The sequence below is a fragment of the Alligator mississippiensis genome, chromosome 4, assembly GCF_030867095.1.
Source record: "Alligator mississippiensis isolate rAllMis1 chromosome 4, rAllMis1, whole genome shotgun sequence".
Taxonomy (NCBI): Eukaryota; Metazoa; Chordata; order Crocodylia; family Alligatoridae; genus Alligator; species Alligator mississippiensis.
In genome coordinates, this window is record NC_081827.1 from 105,621,217 (window position 1) to 105,641,722 (window position 20,506).

Consider the following 20,506-nt stretch of genomic DNA (forward strand, 5'->3'; position numbering starts at 1 on the left):
GTTTTTTCTACATACCTTGAGGTATCCAGCGTGGGTCATGAATGCTGCAATGGTGGGGAGGATGGAGCGTCCCATGGGAGCGTGGGGGGAGGGGGGAGGGAGTTCTACCTGGTGGCAGACCTGGAAGTGGACCGGAAGTACTTCATCTGCCCCACCATCTCAGCGTTCATAAGCCACGCCTGGTACCTTGAGGTGCATAGAAAAACAAAAAAACAAAAAACATATAAAGCTGTCTCTATGGCCAAATAGTTGAATCTCTCCAAATTGATTTTAGAGAGATTAATGGGTCTCCTGATTTGATTCGGATTCAGCCGCCGAATCGGGCCAAATCTCCTCCAAATTGAATCAGTGACCGAAGTTTTCAACAGCCCTAATAAAGACCTCCATATCAAACCGCTGGGTCTTGCTGCTCTCATCTTTTTGAAACATATACATTTGCATGTTTATTCACACACAGTAGTGTCTGCTTGACTACTCCTGCATGACATACAGCACAAAGTCCAGTCCAAAAAACTGCTGAATATCAGTTGTTGTTTTTTTTAATGTGCTGGGAACAGAAGATGTCAGTGTACTGATGGAAATTCTTATGTGTGAAGAACGTCATTTGCTTAGTTCAACACTAGCTGGAAGAAACGCTGTACTTACTCAAACATTGACTTTTCTGGCTCCCTCCTAAGACAGGCTGGGTAGGAATTCTAATGCTTCACCTAGTTGGGTTGCGTATTAGAAAAGAAAGAGAGGCAGTGAAATAAACTGACAGCTGCGTTCTTTGCTTGCAGGTCAGAAAATGTTTAAATTCACCATGATTGCAAGGTCTGTGGGATTAAGGCTCCGATGCATTCATATGAGCTTTTTCTTACCGAATGACCTTTGGGAACAAAATATTAAAAAAAGACAAGGAGGTTTTGAATGATAAGAAATAGACCCCCAAGATAATAATTAAGTGGCAGAACCTTTTTCCTCCGAACAAGCCCTTCTCCAAAGAGCTTTTAAGTTTTTTTTTTAACGCTCCTTAGCAGCAATTGTTTGTATCCATGGAGTTTTATGTACACTTTGCATTTAGCAGGAGATTGCACATCGGTTGCATCAAGTGTTAAAGCAAAAATTGATAAGCTGGTGATCTCAGCTATACACAGCTGAAGTTTAATTGGAAAGTTAACCTGTTAAAAGAAACAAGATGCTTGTAAGAGCTGAGCCCTCATGTGTCTTGAGGCTGTTCACAATTCTTTATAGATACATTTAAGATCACTTGGAATTTATTCTGCATGTTGTATAGCAATTCTTCTCATAATCAACTGGTATTTAAAACATTTACTGCCTTGTTAAATCTAACAAGTCAGATTTATTAGGATAGTCACTTTCCTTAATAGCAGACCGAGTTTTACAAAATGTGTTCATTGAGGTATAAACATATAATAGGCAGCTGTTAAAACCTGACTAAATACATTTAGCCGCCAGCAGACATTCTGTTTCAATGGCAGCACTTCCTCTCTGCTACCAACAGGAAGTGCAGTACTTGACTATGTCAACTGAGCACCCATATGGGAAACAAACTGAGGGTACATACACACATTTGCAGTACCTGATCTACGATCATACAACTTGCTTCAAGGGAGTTGTTGGGATTGGGGTGCAGGGGTTGATGGGCCCAAGGGGGAGGAGGACTATCCATCAGAGGCTGAGGGAGCTAAAATAGGCGGGGTTGAAAAACAGCCCTGGGGCTGTGCTCTGACTGTGCAGATGGTTGTTAGATCAGGCTAACTTATTTTCGATCTAATTTTTTTCACATCCACAGGTCAACTAAGTTACATTGGGCCACCCATTTTTTTTTTACGTAATCTAAACTCCTTAAGCATCTGTACAGACCATCACTTAGATTGATGTAACCCCAGTTAAGTGAACCACAGTGTAACATCTGAATGTACCCTGAGCAACAACAACAAATAGACCTAAAATTCAGATAACTTCTTTTACTCTAAACACCGCAAGGACCACTCAGGATCATACTATCCTTCCTATGCTCACATTGATAAAGACCTTGCCCCCAAACAGTTTTACTGACAAATCAATAGACCTAGTTATGATAAAAAGAGTAATAGTATAAATTATTAGGTTTGTCTGGACTTCATATCAACAACAAGACTTGACTGGAAAGTAAACTGGGAAAATTTAAAGTCCATCTACAACAGGGATGGGCAATTATTTGGGCTGAAGGGCCAATTGTGAAATTTTGGTGAGCTGCTGCAGGCTGGTTGGAGGGTGGGGGGGGGTGGGCAGAGGAGGGGAGAGAGGTACAGAGGAGGCCAACACAGTGAAGCAGGGTGGGGACAAGGTGGGGGGGGGGCCGCGTAATTGCTGTCACCACCCCACAATCCTGGCCCCGGGCCTGCCCTCCCACTCTGCTCCCAGATGCTACACCCTGCTCACCTGCGGCCCCATTCCATCCACCTGGTTAAGCGTGCCCTGCTGGCAGGGGTCCCAAGCTGGCGTCCATGGAGATCTTGCTCATCCACCCCATCCGGTGCCCCTGGCAGTGGGTGCAGGGTGGACAGGCTAGGGTGCCTGGGCAGCAAGGCCGGGTCCGGTCACAGTAGCAACACTGGCAGCGGCAACCCGAAGGAGACACTGCCACTGCCGCTGCCACCAGGTCTGCCAGGAAGCTGAGTCCTGCCACTGCACTGCCCCAGCCCCATTGCGCGCCTGGGAGTGGTGGGGCCAGCTGCACGTGCCACAGCCTGGGCTGCCCCTGGGCCAGGTGGAGCTGAGGGACTGGTTACAAGCCAGATAAAATCCCTTGGCAGGCCAGATCCAGACTGCATGCCAAATTTTTCCCACCCCTGTTCAACATGCTAATCCCAAAATGGAAGCATTATTTGTTGTGCTATTATAACCCACATTTTTATGTAGGTTATGCATCCCCCTGTGTGTCTGAATCAGAGAGCATAAGAGATTCCTGTTGGAAGACTAAGGGACAGATTTTAGGGGTATTTGGGCATCTAAAGAAGCGGATAAATGCTTAGGCATCTGCATCATTAGGCTCTTAAGTGCCATTAAAAATCTGATCCTTCATCCTATAGCTCAAATGGACTTAGTTCTGCAGCTTGCAGGATCAAATCCCTACAATGAAGGTGATTATAATTACGAGCAAAAGACTTAAAGAAAAAATCTTTACTATTTAATACAGGCTGCATTTGTAGGATGAGCTGTAAAGTTAGGCTGTAACCTCAGGACACTCACCTGGGTGGGATTGTACAGTTCTTGTAGAGGACTTCTCGACCCCTTCCGACAACAAATGTCCATTCCAAATGGATTCCTACGCATTACTACAGGGGGGGAAATTGAAATTAACACAGGTTAGCAAAGGAGTATTTAGAAAATAAGATGACAGTAACACAGAATGCATACAATGAGGATTGGGATTTCCAGACACACTCAGGAATTTTATAAACCTTTTTCTACTTTTTCAAACATCCATATCACCTCCTGTAAGAAAAAGTCTAAGAGCAGAGTGCCCTTGGTATATTCTGAGCTTGTACCCACCAAAACATGGCACCCTTCTTTCTGTCCCTGCCAAAACACATCAGCCCACTTTGGGGCTTAGATTTTTTGACAAACATCTACAATATAGGCATCTAAACAAGAAGTGTTCTGATTTTCAGAAGGACCCAAGCACCTGCATCTCCCACTGATCTCATAGGACCTGCTTGCTGACCATGCTCAACACTTCTGGAAAAATAAGAACAGGCCATGTCCAAGCGGATGCCTAAACCTGGACTCAGCCCAGTTCCTGATATTCAGCACCTGGATTTGCAGATATTTGGCCTAAAGCTTCGGTTTCCCCCTACTGCACTAAAGCAACATGTGCAGTATCATACCCTTGCACACTGGATATTAACTACATGCTCAGAATGCTTAATCAGTTTTTTTAGACTGTTCCAGTCTGACAGCCACAACCAATAAATACTATGTTTCTGCAATTGCAAGCAGGCCAGTTTTCAGACAGAGGCTTCATCCAAGACCTGATCAGCGAGTTAGCTATGAAGTCGAATTGTGATGGTTCTCATGTTATAAGCAGGGATCATGGTTGTCTGTTTAAAAATCACAAATTATCTGATTAAAACCCTCCAAAATATGCGTTGTTACAATGAAACGCCACTTTGAACATAATATTTTATTGATATATTTACAATTTTAAAGCAATTCAGAAGTCTACCAGTGCCTCAATCACTATAATAAAATAAATTCTAAATACCTATACATTTTGGCATTTGATTTTACGTTTATCATGGAAAAAATCAGAGCTCCCCCTGCCCCCTTTGCTTACCAGGGTGCAGCTCCAGCTGCAGCTGTCTCCCACCACCTACTGCTTTGTGGCACTGAGCAGCCCTGATATGCCGGTGTCCTGCCCATGCCATTGCCCTTCACTCCCCACCCACAGCCCTCTGGGCTCTATCAGTGCCCCTCACTCCCCCACCCCCCCAATCCCAGCTCTGCCAGAGGGAGCCCACAGCTGCCAGGGCTATGGGGCCAGGGACCTGGATCTGCAGTCCTTGCCTCCTGTAGCTAAGCCCAAGCCCCAGCTGCCACCCATGGGAGGTAGTGGCTGCTATGGCAGAGCAAAGCATGGAGCCCAGCTTTCGCTCCCCCATGGGTGGCATGGCCACAGCAGAGCCCATTGGAGGGGAAGAGGCAGATGCGGGCTGTCTGCTGCTGGCTCAGGCTCACTGCCCTCCCTCCCAGGGCCTCCACAGCCCAGCAGGAAAGACCTGATATGGCAGGGAAGAGCAGGGCCCAGTAGGGACACTCGGTGCTGCTACCACAAGTCCTGTGCCACTATGGCAAGGCACCCCCTTCCTGCCTGGCAGCAGCAAGGGGCACAGCTCCGTGCCACCACCCCTGCTGCTGTTGGGTGGGCAGAGGGTGCCTCACCATGGTGCCACGGGGCTTGTTGTGGCAGCACTGAGCTTCCCCGCCACACTGGGTCCTGCCCAGCAGGCTGTGGAGGCCCTGGGGGGAGAGCAGCAGGGCAAGGAGCCCAAGCCTGCAGTGGGCAGCCTGTACCCACCACCACCCTGCGCACAGATCTGGGGGCATGTTCCCCCCAGGGAAGCCACCCACAGCTCAGTCATACTCTCTGCCTGGGCCCTGCAGCTGTGCATTCCAGCCCTGGGCTCCAAGCCCCACACACTGCCTAAACGTGAACTAGGTCAGGCTTGTTAGGAAGAGAATAATATATTCCCTTTCATAAAAAGAGACCAATGTACATTATAGTAATGACCCAAAACAACCCAGCTCACAATAATCATACTGCAGGCATTTGGGCAACAATTGCTGAATGCAGTAGTGCAATTTTTTTCAGTGAATGGAGCTAGTATTTAATGCATAATCATAATGAATATGTCAAACTGTATGAACAGCACAAGAGTCTATATAGGAGTAGAGTAGTACACACAATTTCAGTCTTGAAACAAAATAGACTCCTTCCCCCAACTTCATATTAGATTAGAAGGCAATTATCTAATGAAGTAGCATGCTGATTTTCCTCTGAGTGAAAAAAGGTACTGTGGATTTTCTAATAAGTCGGGGTGCATTAAGAGATATTTTTTTTAAGCTACCAGTGGCAGATTATTAACCAGCCATAAATCAGCCAATACTTTTATGATAGCCAATATGCAGCCCAACAGCTTGGAAAGCAGCATCCAGCTGGTAAGTCTGTGGAGGGGGGAGATGCAGGTGGGGGGAGACTAACAGGAAAGTGAGGTATGAGGGTCTTTTGCCCCCCGGATTTGTGCATGGGGCAAGGGTGGGCTACCTGCTGTAGGCTCAGGGCCAGGGAGTGCACCGACCTCTTCCTGGAAGACGCTGGGCTGGGCCTGTGCTCAGAGTAGACAGGGCAGCTATGGGGAATTTTGGGGTGACTATAACTCACCCCATAGGCCCCCCTCCCTGTGCTGCCTCTGCCTGCCCCCCCTCCCGCACATGCCCCCCCCCCATGTCTTCCCTGGAGGTGCGCGCAGTGGTGGGAATTGCCCTCTCTCCCTGCCTCCTGGACAAGCCGCCCATGTCTTCCTCCTGCTCCTAGCCCCACTCCAGCTGGGCAGCACCTGCCCCTGACCCACTCCCCCCTCACCGTGGGGGCCTGGAACTCTCCTGCCCCAGACTTACTGGCTGGATACTGCTCTCCAACCTGCTGGGCTGCATTTCTAGCCATGCACATGCACGCAACATTTAAATTGGTGACAAATCAGCTACACCGGCCAAAAAGAGCCAAATGCCATAATGCAAGTTTTCCTTTTATTGGTGCTGGTCCAATATGGACTGATATATCGGTGCACCTATAGTAGTAAGACAGATGCACGTGTCTAGTAAACAAACAGCTAAATGTTTTGATATTTTTTTCCACAACTGAAATACTGGATGTTACTACAGGTATAATTTTAAAGTAACTTGCTTAAATACCCAATTCATTTTGGAGCACTTTCAATCACAAAGATATATTGGAATCACTCCATTTTTAGGCTGCCATGCATTTTAAAAATATTTAATGTTGTCATAGTTAAAAACAAATTTTGTGTGATAATATTGTAGATGCTTCAAAATCCAACACATTTTTAGAATGTGACTTTTCATAATTTCTGCTATCTGTATTTCCCATCTCTTTCAACTTGGACTTTGAAAATAGATCAGTCTCTTCCAGTTTTATCAGAGCCTAATTCTGTTCAATTTTATTCTTGGGCTGACTTGCAAAATACAGTTCTTCCATGTTTGCAGTTTGAATGGTGAAAATTTTTAAATGTTCCATATTTTTTTAAATGATATTAAATAATGAACTGAAGTTTGGGGTTTAAATAAACTTTTTGCATTGCTACACATGACAAGACCAAAGGCTCTTTTACACGTTACATTTATAACACAATTAACACGTGGCATAAATTAAAAAGCTACTACACATGGACAACCCTGGTCTCCCACAATCTAGGAACTGCCCAGGAACTCTGTAAACACCACTGGTCCTCAGGACAGCCCCAGTTCTCCAGTTGAGCCCAGGGTTGCCCTTGGTTTGTGGGGAGGGAGGCAGGGGATGCAAATCAGAGGCTTCTGGTGGTTGGAGCTGAAGGGCTTCCCTTGCTGGGCATTTTAAACCTCATACCCAGGGGTTGGCAAGTGCAGGTACAAGAGATCAGAGGCTCCTAGCAGGGGGACAATCAGCTGATTATTGGCCCTGTCCCGGACAGCCTGGGTCTGGAATCAGACCCAGACCTGTCCAGGCCACAGCCCAACAATCAGCTGATTATTGCCCTGGACAGCCCCAGGTGACCCTGACCTCAAGCATGCAACATACAACACAATGCACAGCCTTCACATAATCCCCCCGAACTGCCTCCATTTATATTTAAAATATTGAAGTAGGGGAAGAAGTGGAAGGTAATGTTTCAATACAGCCAAGTCATTATATTTTGATTAACCAGCATCCAAAACACTGATTCTTTTGTTCCAAAGTGGTCTCATTGGATAAGAAGAATAATTCCAGTGTGCTATTCCTTCATTTATTACTTCACATTTCAGTTTCATTAAATATGGTAAACAGTAAAATGCATAAATGTGAACCAGCTCTCCCTGGTTCACTTAGCAAGCAGAGAGCAAAATGGCAACATTTTACAGAAGGCACTAGCAATCATAAAGCCTAAAATTATTTGCACAATGACAAGATTTGATTCTCAGACATAAACAAAATAAACAAAAACCTTCACTCCCCACCAAAAGCTAAATGCTAAATGTGGGATGTTAACTGTAGAAACCATTAAATCTTTATTTTATGGTTCCCAATTTTATTTAATTGTTGGTTTTTCCCTATGAAGTCTTTAAAAAGAGGTTGCAGAGTTAGCACAGCAATGTAGCAGCTTAAAACAGGGCCTGCCTTCCTGCGAGTCTGATTCAGTAACAGGATTCATTTATGTTTAATTAGGTTTCTATAGTGTCTCTGGAGAGAGGTAGTTAGCTGTGTTAGTCTGAAGTTAGGCAGAAGGCAGGGCAGGGTGGCACCTTATAGACCAACTCCTTCAGAGGCATGAGCTTTCATAGGCTATAGCCTTCTGCATCAGATGCTATGAATAGATTTGCAGACAGTAGCGTACTTAATAGGAAGGAATAAAGTAATTTAAATACAAAAGATATCCCATTACCTAGACTACCTTGTATAACTCCTATGTCCCCTAATGGGTTAACTGCTTTGTTTATCCCTTTTGATCCCGTCAACCCACCTTCACCTCTCTCAGCACGTCCCTCCCCTTTTGCCATCCTTTAAATAAAAAGGATAACAAAAGAGACCCCTACGTTCCACAAAAAGTCACAAAATGTGACGAAGCAGGCTGTAGTCTGCAAAAGCTCATGACTCCCTGAAGGAGTCAGTCTATGAAGTGCCACCTACCCTGCCTTATAGCATCTCTGTCTGTGCACACCTTGGATATATCAGGTTTGGGATTCATCTTTGGGATCTGAATAAGCCATTCCCCCTATAAAAATAGATTCTCTATCTGAAAAATAAAAGAGAGACGACTAAAGAAAGAACAAAAAGGAGCCATTTCTACAACAAGAGGAAAAGGAATCCCAAAGTACTGCAAGTTTTCTACAGGAGATTGTGCATGTATGTTTTCCATTTTGGGTCTTTGTCAAATGTCCAAACTGAGCTCTGGCAAATGGGAGGGGTCTTGGATTTAAAGATATTTTAAATATGCCTTTTATTCACAAGACCTGTATTTGTACCAAGAGCATGGCAAAACAAAATTGAAAATACGTACAAACATGATTTACCCAAAGTTTATCTATCGTCTGTTACCAACTTAATGCATCCATGGAGTAACTAATCAGTGCAATATGATTTGACATACACTATATACACCTCTATGGAGAACATTTTAGTTTATTTTAATTTTTTTATGGGTGGTATGATCTCTTCAGGTTTGAATCTCATTTACAGTGAGATCCTTTACACAATGAAAGAGACCCTAAAGGAGATGTCAATTAGAAGTACACTGATTTTAAGAGCCTTTTCATTATCACAGCAGTATAAAGAGGCCTCAGTGGAAATGCAAATCCAGCCCTTGAAGTTATCCAGTTCTTTCATTAATATTGCAGATATCTATCTAAAAACAGTGTTTCCCAACTGGTGTGCCATGTCATTTTGGGCTAGAGCCACACCCCTCACCTGGCTGGAGCCACGCCCCCTGCCTGCTGTTGCAGACAGACCAGAAGTGTGGCTGTAGCCCAAAATACTGTGTGGCTGGCCGTGCACCACCTTCCTGCCCCCTGTTCTGCGTCCGGTGTGCTGTGGTTCTTTTTTATTTAGGTACGTGTGCTGTGGGGTGAAAAATTTGGGAAACATTGGTCTAAAACAGTGGTTGTCAACTGGGGATACACGTACCCCTAGAGGTACTTAAAAAGGTCATAGAGGTATGCAGAATGTATGAGAACAAATTACTGTTTTAGAGGTGCACCAATACGTTGGTCCCATATCAGATCAGCACTGATATAAGGAAAAGTAACTGTATCAGCAATCAGCTTTTTTTGGCTGATGTGGCCAATAAATCCCCTGTGCACATGCGCAGCTACAGTGCAGCATGCAGGTAGCCAGGAGCGCAGCCTGGAGAGCAGGTGGGTCCGGCTGGTAAATCTGTGATGGAAGCGGGGGGGGGGAGAAGCAGACTGAGCCTTGAGCAGTGAGGGAGGGAGGGAGTGGGGCTGGGGCAGATGCTGCACAGGCCAGGTGGGGCGCAGGACAGAGCTGTGGCTCGTCTAGAAGGCATGGGGAGTGGCTCTCACCACTGCATGTACCCCAGAAGGGCACGGGGGGGGGAGCATGTGCCCCCAGTTCTGCACATGGGGTAGGGCGGGCTGCACGTGGGGTAGGTGGTGGTGGCACTGGGAGGGGGACTATTGGGGGTGGGAAGAGGAGGGGGTGCAGCCACCCCAAAATTTGCCATACCCCCCCATAGCCCCCTCCCAGTGTCGCTGCCGCCTGCCCCAAGTGCAGTTTGGTCCAGCCCCCCACCAAAGAGAGCCCGGTGCTGCCCTGGATCCAACCCGCAGCGGCAGCCCACCCACACCCTATGCACAGATCAGGGGGGCACATAGCCCCCCATGTCCTCCTGGGGTGCATGCAGCAGTGGGAGCTGTGCCCCCTCCCAGGCCCCCTGAATGAGCCACTCGCAGCTCCATCCCACACCCTGCCCCTGCCCTAGCCCCACTCCCTCCCTCACCACTGGGGCCTCAATCTGCGCCCCCATCCAAGCTCCTTCCCTCCCTCCTCTTAATGGTAGCATTAAAAGTAAGTAAAAAAAAAAAATATATATATATATACACACACACACACACACACACACACACACACACACACACACACACACACAGAGGTACACAAGCTGAAACAGACAGAAGAGGTACGCACACTTGTTAAAAAAAGGTTGAAAATCCCTGGTCTAGAACATCGTTTACAGTGGGAGGTTTCCATTTGGAAGCAGCAGCAGTTCTCGCAGATACAGACTTTTTAAGGAAACTCTCATGCTAGATCAGTCGTTCTCAACCATTTTAAACAAGACACCCTTCAGAAAATGTCAGCTCTTACTTTTCACTCATTTTGTGACTATGGAAAGGTAATAGTGCAATTTTTCTATTGCAAAGAACTCAGAAAGACCACATAACATGTCAGCATTTTTTTAATATTAGGAATTCTTGGAAATCATTGGGTTTATCTCATAAATCATGTTTGCACACCAAACAATACTAACATTGCATGGCATCCCACAGGACCCCTGAAAGGATCTCAAGGGAGCCCAGAGTACCATGGCACTTTGGCTGAAAAACCCCCCACCGTATTAGATAAAGACAAAAATACTGCTAGCCATTGAAAAGGTACTAGGCCAAGAAAAAACTGAACATTGTACACTGTTTTTATAAGGCTCATAGCTCAAGATGCTCACATTAAATTAGTCTGAATATTGTTTTGCCGATCTGACTAGAATAAATTTCTAACCGACTCTTCCGAGCACACAAAAGCATTAGTTTATACAGCATGTTAAAGTAGTTACAGTTTAACATCAAGCTCCAGATGAACTGCCGCAACAAACCAGTGCAAAGTTCATCATCTGATCAGCATGACACAGTAAAGCATGTGTTTACCTGTAAGCAGGTATTTAAATACATCCATGTCCGAGGCACTATGGGAAAGCCCCTAAGTTTCACTGAGGTAAAACTGCTTCACTGAATCATGACAATACAGTTAGCACTGGGACCAAACTAAAAGCCTCAGAACCAAAAAACAAGGGAAATTTAGCAGTACATCTACATTTTAGGATTTGGCCCCAAGGCAACTACCAGCAAGTATTGCAAAGGCATGACTCAGTGGTCCAATTAAAAGATCATGCTCCTGTATACTAGTGTGTGAACCTACTGACCTCACAGGAGTGTGCCTCAAATGATACCACTGTAGTGTTAATCTCTTGTAATTAAGGTACAAGCAGTAATCCTGTCAATTTAACTAGGACCAAGAGCAATCAAATAAATTGTTATTTGGATACTTAAGTACAAATATAAACATTATCAGAACTTGGCCTTGTTCCTGTCTTCAGGACTAATTTGTCCAAAATGTGGTCTTGGCCCAGCACGTTAAAATCTATTTAACCACTATTAATTAGAGTAGTTGCAAGTTTGGAGAGCAAACCAGCCAGGCATGAAATTGCAATCTCAGACTGATAAACAATCATGCTCCAAGTTGAAACCTGATGATACAATAATGACCCTTATATAATACCATCCTGAAATTATTGCAGATTAATTATAATAATCAAATAAATTAATATGACAACATAACCATTTACAGTTTCCAGGAAACTATATTCAGGCATGTTAGTGTTAAAAGAAGAAATTTTGCCATAGAGATGCATCACAACAACTATATGAATAAAATGTAGTGTTCCTCAAGATATACTGGAAAGGCAGAATTAGGAAGAAGGTTGTGTGCTTTGATATGCCAAACATACTTTATAGGTCAGCTCTAGTCCTTAGACTTTCTTCTGTGGTCCTGTAGTTAATGCTTTTTCCAGCATCTCCTGCTCAGGTTATGATGGGGGCATTTTTCTTGGCCCTGTATTCATTCTCTCAGTAACGCTAGGGACAGATGCTCAAAAAGTTTGAGCCTCAATTGAGTCAATCTTTGCAGGTTAGTCTAACCTGGCTAGGCTGAATCTATTTGTAACTGTACAGACACATCCCAGACAGGCAAGCAATAGCTCAGGCTAGAAGCTGGGGTGGGGGGTGGCTGCTAGAGCAGCTCTCCTTTCCATTCTGCAGTGCTGAGCTGAGGGGGGCATGGACAGGCCCTAGCAAGAAGCTCTGATTAGGGAGGGGTCCCCCTACTTTCTACCCAGCCTAGCAGGGAATTGATAACACAGTATTAATCAGCCCTAACTCAGTGTTTATCATGCCATTAAGAAAACAGAGGGATATTACCAGCTACCTGTTGATTCTGCCTTTGTCCCATCTCCCACAGCAGGGATGTAGCCAGCACGTGGTCTTCTAGCTAATGCTGAGAGGTGTTTATGTAAGGCAGAGGGGACAGGGATTCCTGCTTAACAGGGAGTGGTGAGGGGACTGGGGGGGGGGGGAGCAGAAGGAAGTCAGGCAGATACCTGCAGTCTCTGCCAGAGCTGCAGCCAGGGAGCAGAGGGGAGGGCCAGCCCTGCTGTGGAGCAGAGACCCCCTCCCAGCCCAGAGAGCATGCCGCAATGCTGTGGGGGGGTTAACTTAAACAAGGAAGAAGTCTAGGACAGACATTGCAAATCAGTTTGACCCAAATTAGTGAAGTCTAATACTACATTCAACCAGGTTTATCTCAAACTGGTTTCAGCCATTTTCAAACTGGTTTATGTGCACTGAACATCTGTTCTCTGTTACAGGTTTAAACCACTTTTTGATCACTTAAACCAGTTTATGTGCAATGTCTGTCCCTAGCCTAAAAGGGCATTAAATGTGGTATAGAATGGCATAGAATGCATTGTTTAATGCACTACCTGTGCCACCTCCTCACATGATGCATCTAACATCCAAGTAGTTCTAAAAGAGCTAGGACTCTTGGGCAGCAAGGTAATTAGGGTGGGAGGGTGGCAGGAAATGGCGAAGTTGATATAAGAAGTAATTTTATTTTCTGCATCCTAGCCACAAAAATGTCAAGAGACTGAAAGTTATTCATACTAAAACACTGTAAGCTTTTTCATTCCTGGGACAGTCTTTTTGTTTTGCTAGGAGCTCTAACAATACACAGCCCTAATATGCAAATGGAGCTCTTAGATGCTTCCACAATACAAACAATCATGAGAAAATCCAGTAAAACCAGATAAAAATGCAGTTTTACATATTTTAGAAAAGGCAGCAGAGGTGTGTACATGGTAGGGTCTTTCTAGAGGGGGACTTCCTTCCCTGAAGGAATGAAAGCTCGAGACTCCAGAGTTCTTGCTCAATCTATACCAGTAATGGGAAGGACGAACACATAAACAAACAAACAAAACAGGGAAAGAAGAATTAAAATTGAAATGAAAAATCGTGGAGGGAGATGGAGTAGAGAGCAATGAAAAAACAAGCTCCATGCTCCTTATAAAATGTCAGAGAGATGGATGAAAAGAGTCACGTGTCAAAGCCAGGTGGCAGGAAACTATGCTAGCAAAATAAATGCACGAAATAGTTGTTATTTCTATCATTAAAAAGTTAGAGAAATAATAAAAATTGGCATTTGAAATGGTGAGCTGTTATTCAGGAGACTCTTCTATTGGTACCTTTATTCAATAAAGTAAAACATGTTAAACATGCCAATTTACAAAGATTTCTGTAAAAAGTAAGAATTCTCAGATTACTGTCTAAAGGACTTTTTGATACTCAGCAATGTTTAATTTACATTGTTTGTGCTATTCTAATTACTCTGTGTCCAACACGAAGCAAAACAAATGCAAGTACGTTGCTTGTAGGCACCGTTCTTTATATTAACTGCTTCTTATTACAAACATCCAAAAAAGTTCTGTCTAAAGAAATATTAATATTTAATTTTTCATTAAACTGGTTCAAAGTACAACAGCAAAATGCCCTAATACAGCATTGCTTAACACTGATATACATAATTCATTTGCTTATTCCATCTGAGCTGAATACATATTACTATCTTGTTGAGAGAAAAATTACTAAATGTAACACAATGATGGATCCTTGAATGATCAGCTAGCACACTATAAGAAGGGGCCTGAGCCAAGGGCTACTGATGACAATGGGAGCCTTTTCACTATGTTGAGTTGCATGCAATCAATTTTAAAGGGTAAAAATACTAAAGACAATTTGAAGGCATTTCTTTACTGTACTGAGTTCTCTAGCAAATACTGAAAGTTGACAGCATTTCCTTTTTATTCAGTAATAAGTATGTGCTCTTCCTAACTATCTCTGCTGCTTTAATCTAGAAGTATATGAAATAAAAAAAGTTCTGCTAATTATCACTGATGCTTTAATCCATCTGTTTCACTGCCAATGTTAAATGTAATTGCATAGGACAGTCACTGACCAATGGAAAACAGCAGGAAGGTTAGGACCCTAGTCCTTGAAGCCAAGGATCTGGACTATAGGATCTCAATCAGTCTGGGGGAAAAAACTGAACAGACTTGTCAACTTAGTGTGAAATACATAGTAGCACTTAAATGGTTAAGGGAGCTGAAATTTTCAGTTTTACAATCCATTTGTTGATTATTTTTTAAATTTAAGTGAAAATGAATTTGTGCTAGGCCAGGGAAGAAGGATGTTTTTATGGTTAATATATGTGGACCTGGATTTGAATCCATGCTCTGCCACAGATTTCCACTGTGGCTTTGAACTAGTCAAGGTAAAAATTTTGAAGCTCAGTGAGTAGGGCGATGCACTGAAAAATACATTCAGCTACTGAAATAGAAGTAGCAAGATGCTCTCGGAGGCACTGATCGCCCACACCTCCCACACTTCTCAAAATCATTCTCTTAAAATGGTACTGAAAAATTCTACCCTACAACCAAATGTCACTATGAATGGTTTTCAGTACATATTCAGGAATGAGCCAGTTTCCCAGCATAAAACATAGCAGCAGGGCTCAGTCTTACAGCACTCTGCATTTGTGACACCCAAGAAGTTTGAGACTACAGAAGTGAAACCCATAAGAACTGGATTTTTTTCAGCCTTTCTTGGAGCCCTGTGGGCTGAACAGGCTTCGCTTTGGACAGCTTTGCATGTAACATCTGTCTCTCAAATAAATATTTAAAATCAAGCCAAACGAACCTGCCATAAGCCACTGCTGCTCTCTGCTCCAACAAAAAAGGGAATTTCTAATCATTCACAAAGCATATCAGTTTGTTCTGTAAGACTTCACTCTAGTTAAGTCAGAAGAACTTTCAGAAACTTACAAATAAGCATAATACAGAAGACCCCCTTTATCTCAGACTTGTTAAAATTTCCAGGACCTTTTTACAAATGTATTGAGTTATGGATGCTACACAGTTTACCTGTTTATTTTGCAACAGGGACTTCAAACAATGTGACAAACTGCATAAATGTTATTACTGCACATTAATCTAATGCTTACATACCACAGCTTTGTATTATTCTTCTTACAATAAATAAATTTGGACGCTTCATGAACAACCTTATAAAAAACAGCATTTAGTGACATTTGAACTTTATGGTTTGATTTATTCAGTTGATGAATTTTAGGCTAAAGTTATTCATTCTTAATCTGCAAAATATAAGTACACATATTTGTGACTAAATTACTGCCCTTTTTTTTTTTAAGCAACTTTTTTCAGAGAAAAGTGCTAGTTACTGCTGTGTGTGCATGTGTTGTGTGAGACTGAGCACGCACGTTATATGTTACAAACAAACACTGACATACTTATTCACACTAAATAATGTTGACCTGCCGTTCAAGAAGTAAGTTTTTATACAATGTTATAAAGTGGGCAAAATCTTTTAAGCAAACACTACCAATATTATTACCATTATGATGACAGGGCTTGCAGGCTCTCATTAGGGCCTCTACCCCACTGTGCTGAATACTGTACATTCATGTAGCAAAAAGACAGTAGCATAAATCTAGCATCTTAGTGACAGAAGACAAATGGGGGAGTGCAACAGACAAATTAAAGAGCAAAAAGGAGGAAAGTACAAGATACTAGGTGTCTTCATCAATGACCTGGAAGATGGCACAGAGTGCCCACTGAGCAAGTTTGCAGATGGCACCAAGCTGGAGGGGAGTAGTAGCTATCCTGGAGGGTAGGGCTAGGTTTCAGCATGACCTAGACAAATTGGAGGATTGGGCCAAAAGAAAATTTCATGAGGTCGGAATCTCCATTTTTAGAGGTTTAAGACCCGCTGAGATGATCTAGTTGTGAATGGTCCTGCTTTGACCAGGGCACTGGACCTGATGACCTCTTGAGGCCCCTTCCAACCCTAAATTTTCTATGATTCTATGAGCTTTCCAAGATCATTCAATGAGTGAAGTTAGTCATGTACAAACTGCTAGTCAAACTCTACCCACTAAATTTCAAAGGTTCTAAATGACTTCCAGAGAACAAGGCAGACAAGGTTCAACCTACAGCTACACCTTTCCATAGAATAACACACTTTAGATGCTTTTCTAGAAATAGATCAAAGTTCAAGTAATCTGCGTCTTACCTAATCAAGACATCTCAGGTGGCTTAGTTATCCCAGGTGTATGGCTGTCTCATGCATATACACACACTCTTTTTTATATAACTGTTACTCAGTGGTTAAGCAGAGAGAGCAAGCCAAAATAATTCAACATTCAAGCTTTATTAATTCATCCACTCTCAGTCCCGTCTCAACAAGCTTATGTTTCTAAATAGTTCCTTGTAAATAAGGATTGTGCATCTTCCACTAGGGAAGCTATTTTAACAACTGTATTATAGGCACAACAGGTATCACTGTCTGATCTTAAGGTTGCTTAATGCAGTGTTTACAACTTGTAGATTTCATAGATTTTAGGGTAGGAAGGGACCCATTAGATCGAGTCCAGCCCCCTGCCCTGGGCAGGAAAGAGGGCTGACGTCAGATGATCCCAGCCAGGTTTTTGTCCAGTCTAACTCATACGTTAACTTAGTCATACTTTAACTGTTGAAACTGAAATCTTCTGTAGAAAGTGCTCTTTAGGTTGAACTTTTTCCAAAAAAGTTTCAGCTAAAATGGTTTGGCTCGTCCCAAGAATGAAATTATGAGGGAAAAAAAGGAGTTTTGCACATTAAAATTCTTTCAGGCTTTTTGTTGAGAAGCTCTAGTGCTCCAATCCTTTACAGACATGACATGCAATTTAACAAGGGCGTCCTTATATCAGTGATGTACCTTTTGCTGCTTCTATTAAAAAACAAAAACAAAACAAACAAACAAACAAAAAAACCCCCAAAACCCAAGTTTGGCCTACAAAGTCTCAGAAAAATCTATTTGTACAAGTTTTGTAGAGACTTGTGTGCAGTCCAATAGCTAAGGATTTTCCATGCAATTGTTCCTCATACTTGTCTATAGCCTGCAGCAATAGGTTTCATAAGAGAAAAAATTCTAAATCAGCATTAACTGTGTGCAAACACACCAGCGAAACTCTTAATGTAAATGTGCAAATACAAAATTAAAGTTCTCTTGCTGACCATTGAGTTTTAAACTTTTCCCCACTTCCTTGATTCAAACTAGTACCTGATAACTTTATATAGTCTCCAAGAGATACCCAGATTTCTAAGCATTTTTTTTCTAAATCATTCCATGTGCTTTATTACTATAACAGTTGCAGACAAATTTGCCTGTAGATTTTTCAGATGACAAAATGCTGCACACACTGCTCTATTCTTATCAGCAATATCCAGAAAGTTTTTGATGCCACAAAAGAGAGAAGCCAGGCATCACCTTTGCAAGGAGAGTTCAAATAGATATTGTGGGCCAAATTCAAAACTCCTATAAAACACATTATTTAACTGAAATCAATGGCACTGCATCCTAATTTACAAAGGCTACATTTTGCCCACATTTTTTTTTTTTTTTTTTTTTTTAAAGAAAGACCAAAACACAACAAAAGAGTATTTGCATTGCATCCCCCCCTCTTCATAATAATCACATGTCTGTACCAGCTATAAAATATGATACACAAAGCTATCTCAAAAAATGAAAGGAAAGAGAAATAACTTTAAAGGAGAAAGGGTGTCTTTGGAGAACTATAATTTTTAAAGCCTTTATCCTGAAATGTGGTCAAAAAGAGAAAGAATGCAGCTGCAGCATCAGTTTGAGTGACTACACTTTGCTATTTCTCAACAGATGTGCATCCAAGACTAAAACAGGGAATCATATCTGACATGGGTGTATTAAAAAGGCACAGCAGGGCTTCTCATGAGCCCAGCAGCAAATGGAATAAAGCTGCAGTGATAATTTTAACCCAGAGCAAGGTCCTCAAAATTTCACATTTGATACAAGTTTTAGGGACAAGGGATCTCTCTAAGTTAACAGGTACACACTGCGCACCTTACTAGTCAGATCCAGAAATGAAGGCATGACAGATAATGTCAGTAATAATGGTGCATCCAGGATGCATTTGGATACAAAAGGCTTATCAAATGTAACACTATACCTCTGACATTTCAGTGCAAAACTCCAACTTCCCATGCCTTACTATAGTTAAAAAAATAAAAAAGACAACAAAACAAGAATTTTCTTTTACAACAGAAAATTTTGTAAAGGCAGAAAGATAAAACATTAATTCCTGTAGTAATCATTTCCAGAGCAATCATTCATTATGTCCAGGAGGATTAAGACTACAGCTTGGGAGTTAATCTGCAGGAGCAGATGACCTCTTTAAGAAATAAGGATCCTATTTCCATTCTAAAGTTTAAAATGGTCTATAGGGACTAAAGAATGAGGTGAGGGAAACAAACAAAAAGCCTGGGCTTGCGAGATGAAGAGCATCTCAAACTTAATTATTAATGTCAAGCTCAGCACCACAGTATAGCCAAATACCTAATGAGAGGTTGTTGCCCTCAACATCTCTCAACTCCAGGTAGCCAGTGGACACTAAGGGGTACTACTCAGCATCTTTGCAGAATCAAATCCAATAACAAACAAAAAGTCTTGATTTCTTTTGTTCCAAGCAATGGGATAGCACCTCACCTGGTACAAATTAGCATTGTTCCCAAAACACCAAAAGCATGACACACACATGCTCTAACCAAGGGATCTGGTTGGATATGCTTTGCTTTTTCCCCCAATAATGCATAAGAAGCTTTTTACTGGAATAAAAAAAGGGAACTAAAGTCCATAAACTCAGAATCCAGTGCTCGAGACCAGGAAGACACTTTCACACGCTCCTCTATCAGGCCATACACAGAATTATATTGTTTTCATACTTAAGATTGTAGACTCCCCTCATGCACCAGTTTCAAAATATTCCAAACCACAGATTCTTCATCATGTTTTACATATGAATAGCTCATTGTCAACTTCCTTAGATTCACAGGGCACTTCAGTACATAACAAGAGTCAGATACACATTAGCACTATAAAACTTTGTCTAAATTAGCATAATCTGTATTTCCATTATAGAACACAGCATTATAGCCATACTTGGGTGATGTACCAAGTGCTTTGGATCTGTCTTCCTTCAGGGCAGACCAAGGAAAAGAGAACACACACAAGAAAACTATTCAGAGCTACACTTGCCTACACTGGAATAGATTTCACTGCCTGCTTATCTTCAAGCAATTCTATTTCCCCTTCACCCATTCCACCGAGTTCAATTAAAACCTTATGATGCATTTCATCTGCATAGATGCAAATGCTGTTGTGTCTCTTGCTCTCACACACTCTCAGATAAACCAAATACATAATCCAAGGTCTTGAAGGAACTTCTGAGATTAAAAATGAAGAGAGTAAAACAAGATCTGAAAGTATTTACAGTGACTTTAATTGCAATGAGACCATTTTGAGGGGAATCAGACCAGCAGCTACCATGAAAGGCTGATATCACTCCCAACAGGATGCTGGATATATTATGAATTTGAAACTGGAGGGCCCTATTCTGCACATCAGACACAGGCTATGTATCAATATTTTCCGTGGTCGTTTACAAAATGGAGTTGCTTAAGTACAACAGTTTCTTCTGACTCAAATGGCTAGGGAGGAACCAGTAGATTTTTTTATTTTTTTTGGGGGGGGGGGAGAAGGGGTCTTGGTGGACTAAAAGTCAAAATTTTAGATCTCCAAGGAAATCCTTATAGAGATTTCCTCCTAAAAAGGCCATCCTAGGAATTTTAAGCTAGAAAATGACCTGGACCCCAGGGACATAGACAAGAAAGATGCACTGTATGAAATTCTGTATGACTTTTTTCCTAGGTGTAGAGGTTAGGAATAGTGTCTTGAAAGTTTTCCAGCTAGCCTGCTTGTGTACTGTGTAATTTCCATGATG

General features: G+C 42.4%; 1 protein-coding gene across 2 annotated transcripts in view; it reads right to left on the reverse strand.

Annotated features, from left to right (window-relative positions):
* The window catches only part of CHST11 (carbohydrate sulfotransferase 11), a 250,596-nt gene that overhangs the window by 144,464 nt on the left and 85,626 nt on the right, over positions 1 to 20,506 (reverse strand). For both annotated transcript variants that reach the window (XM_014608354.3, XM_014608350.3), the window contains exon 2: positions 3,238 to 3,323. In XM_014608354.3, the coding sequence (XP_014463840.1) occupies positions 3,238 to 3,323 (86 nt within the window). The remainder of the gene's footprint in view (positions 1 to 3,237; positions 3,324 to 20,506) is intronic.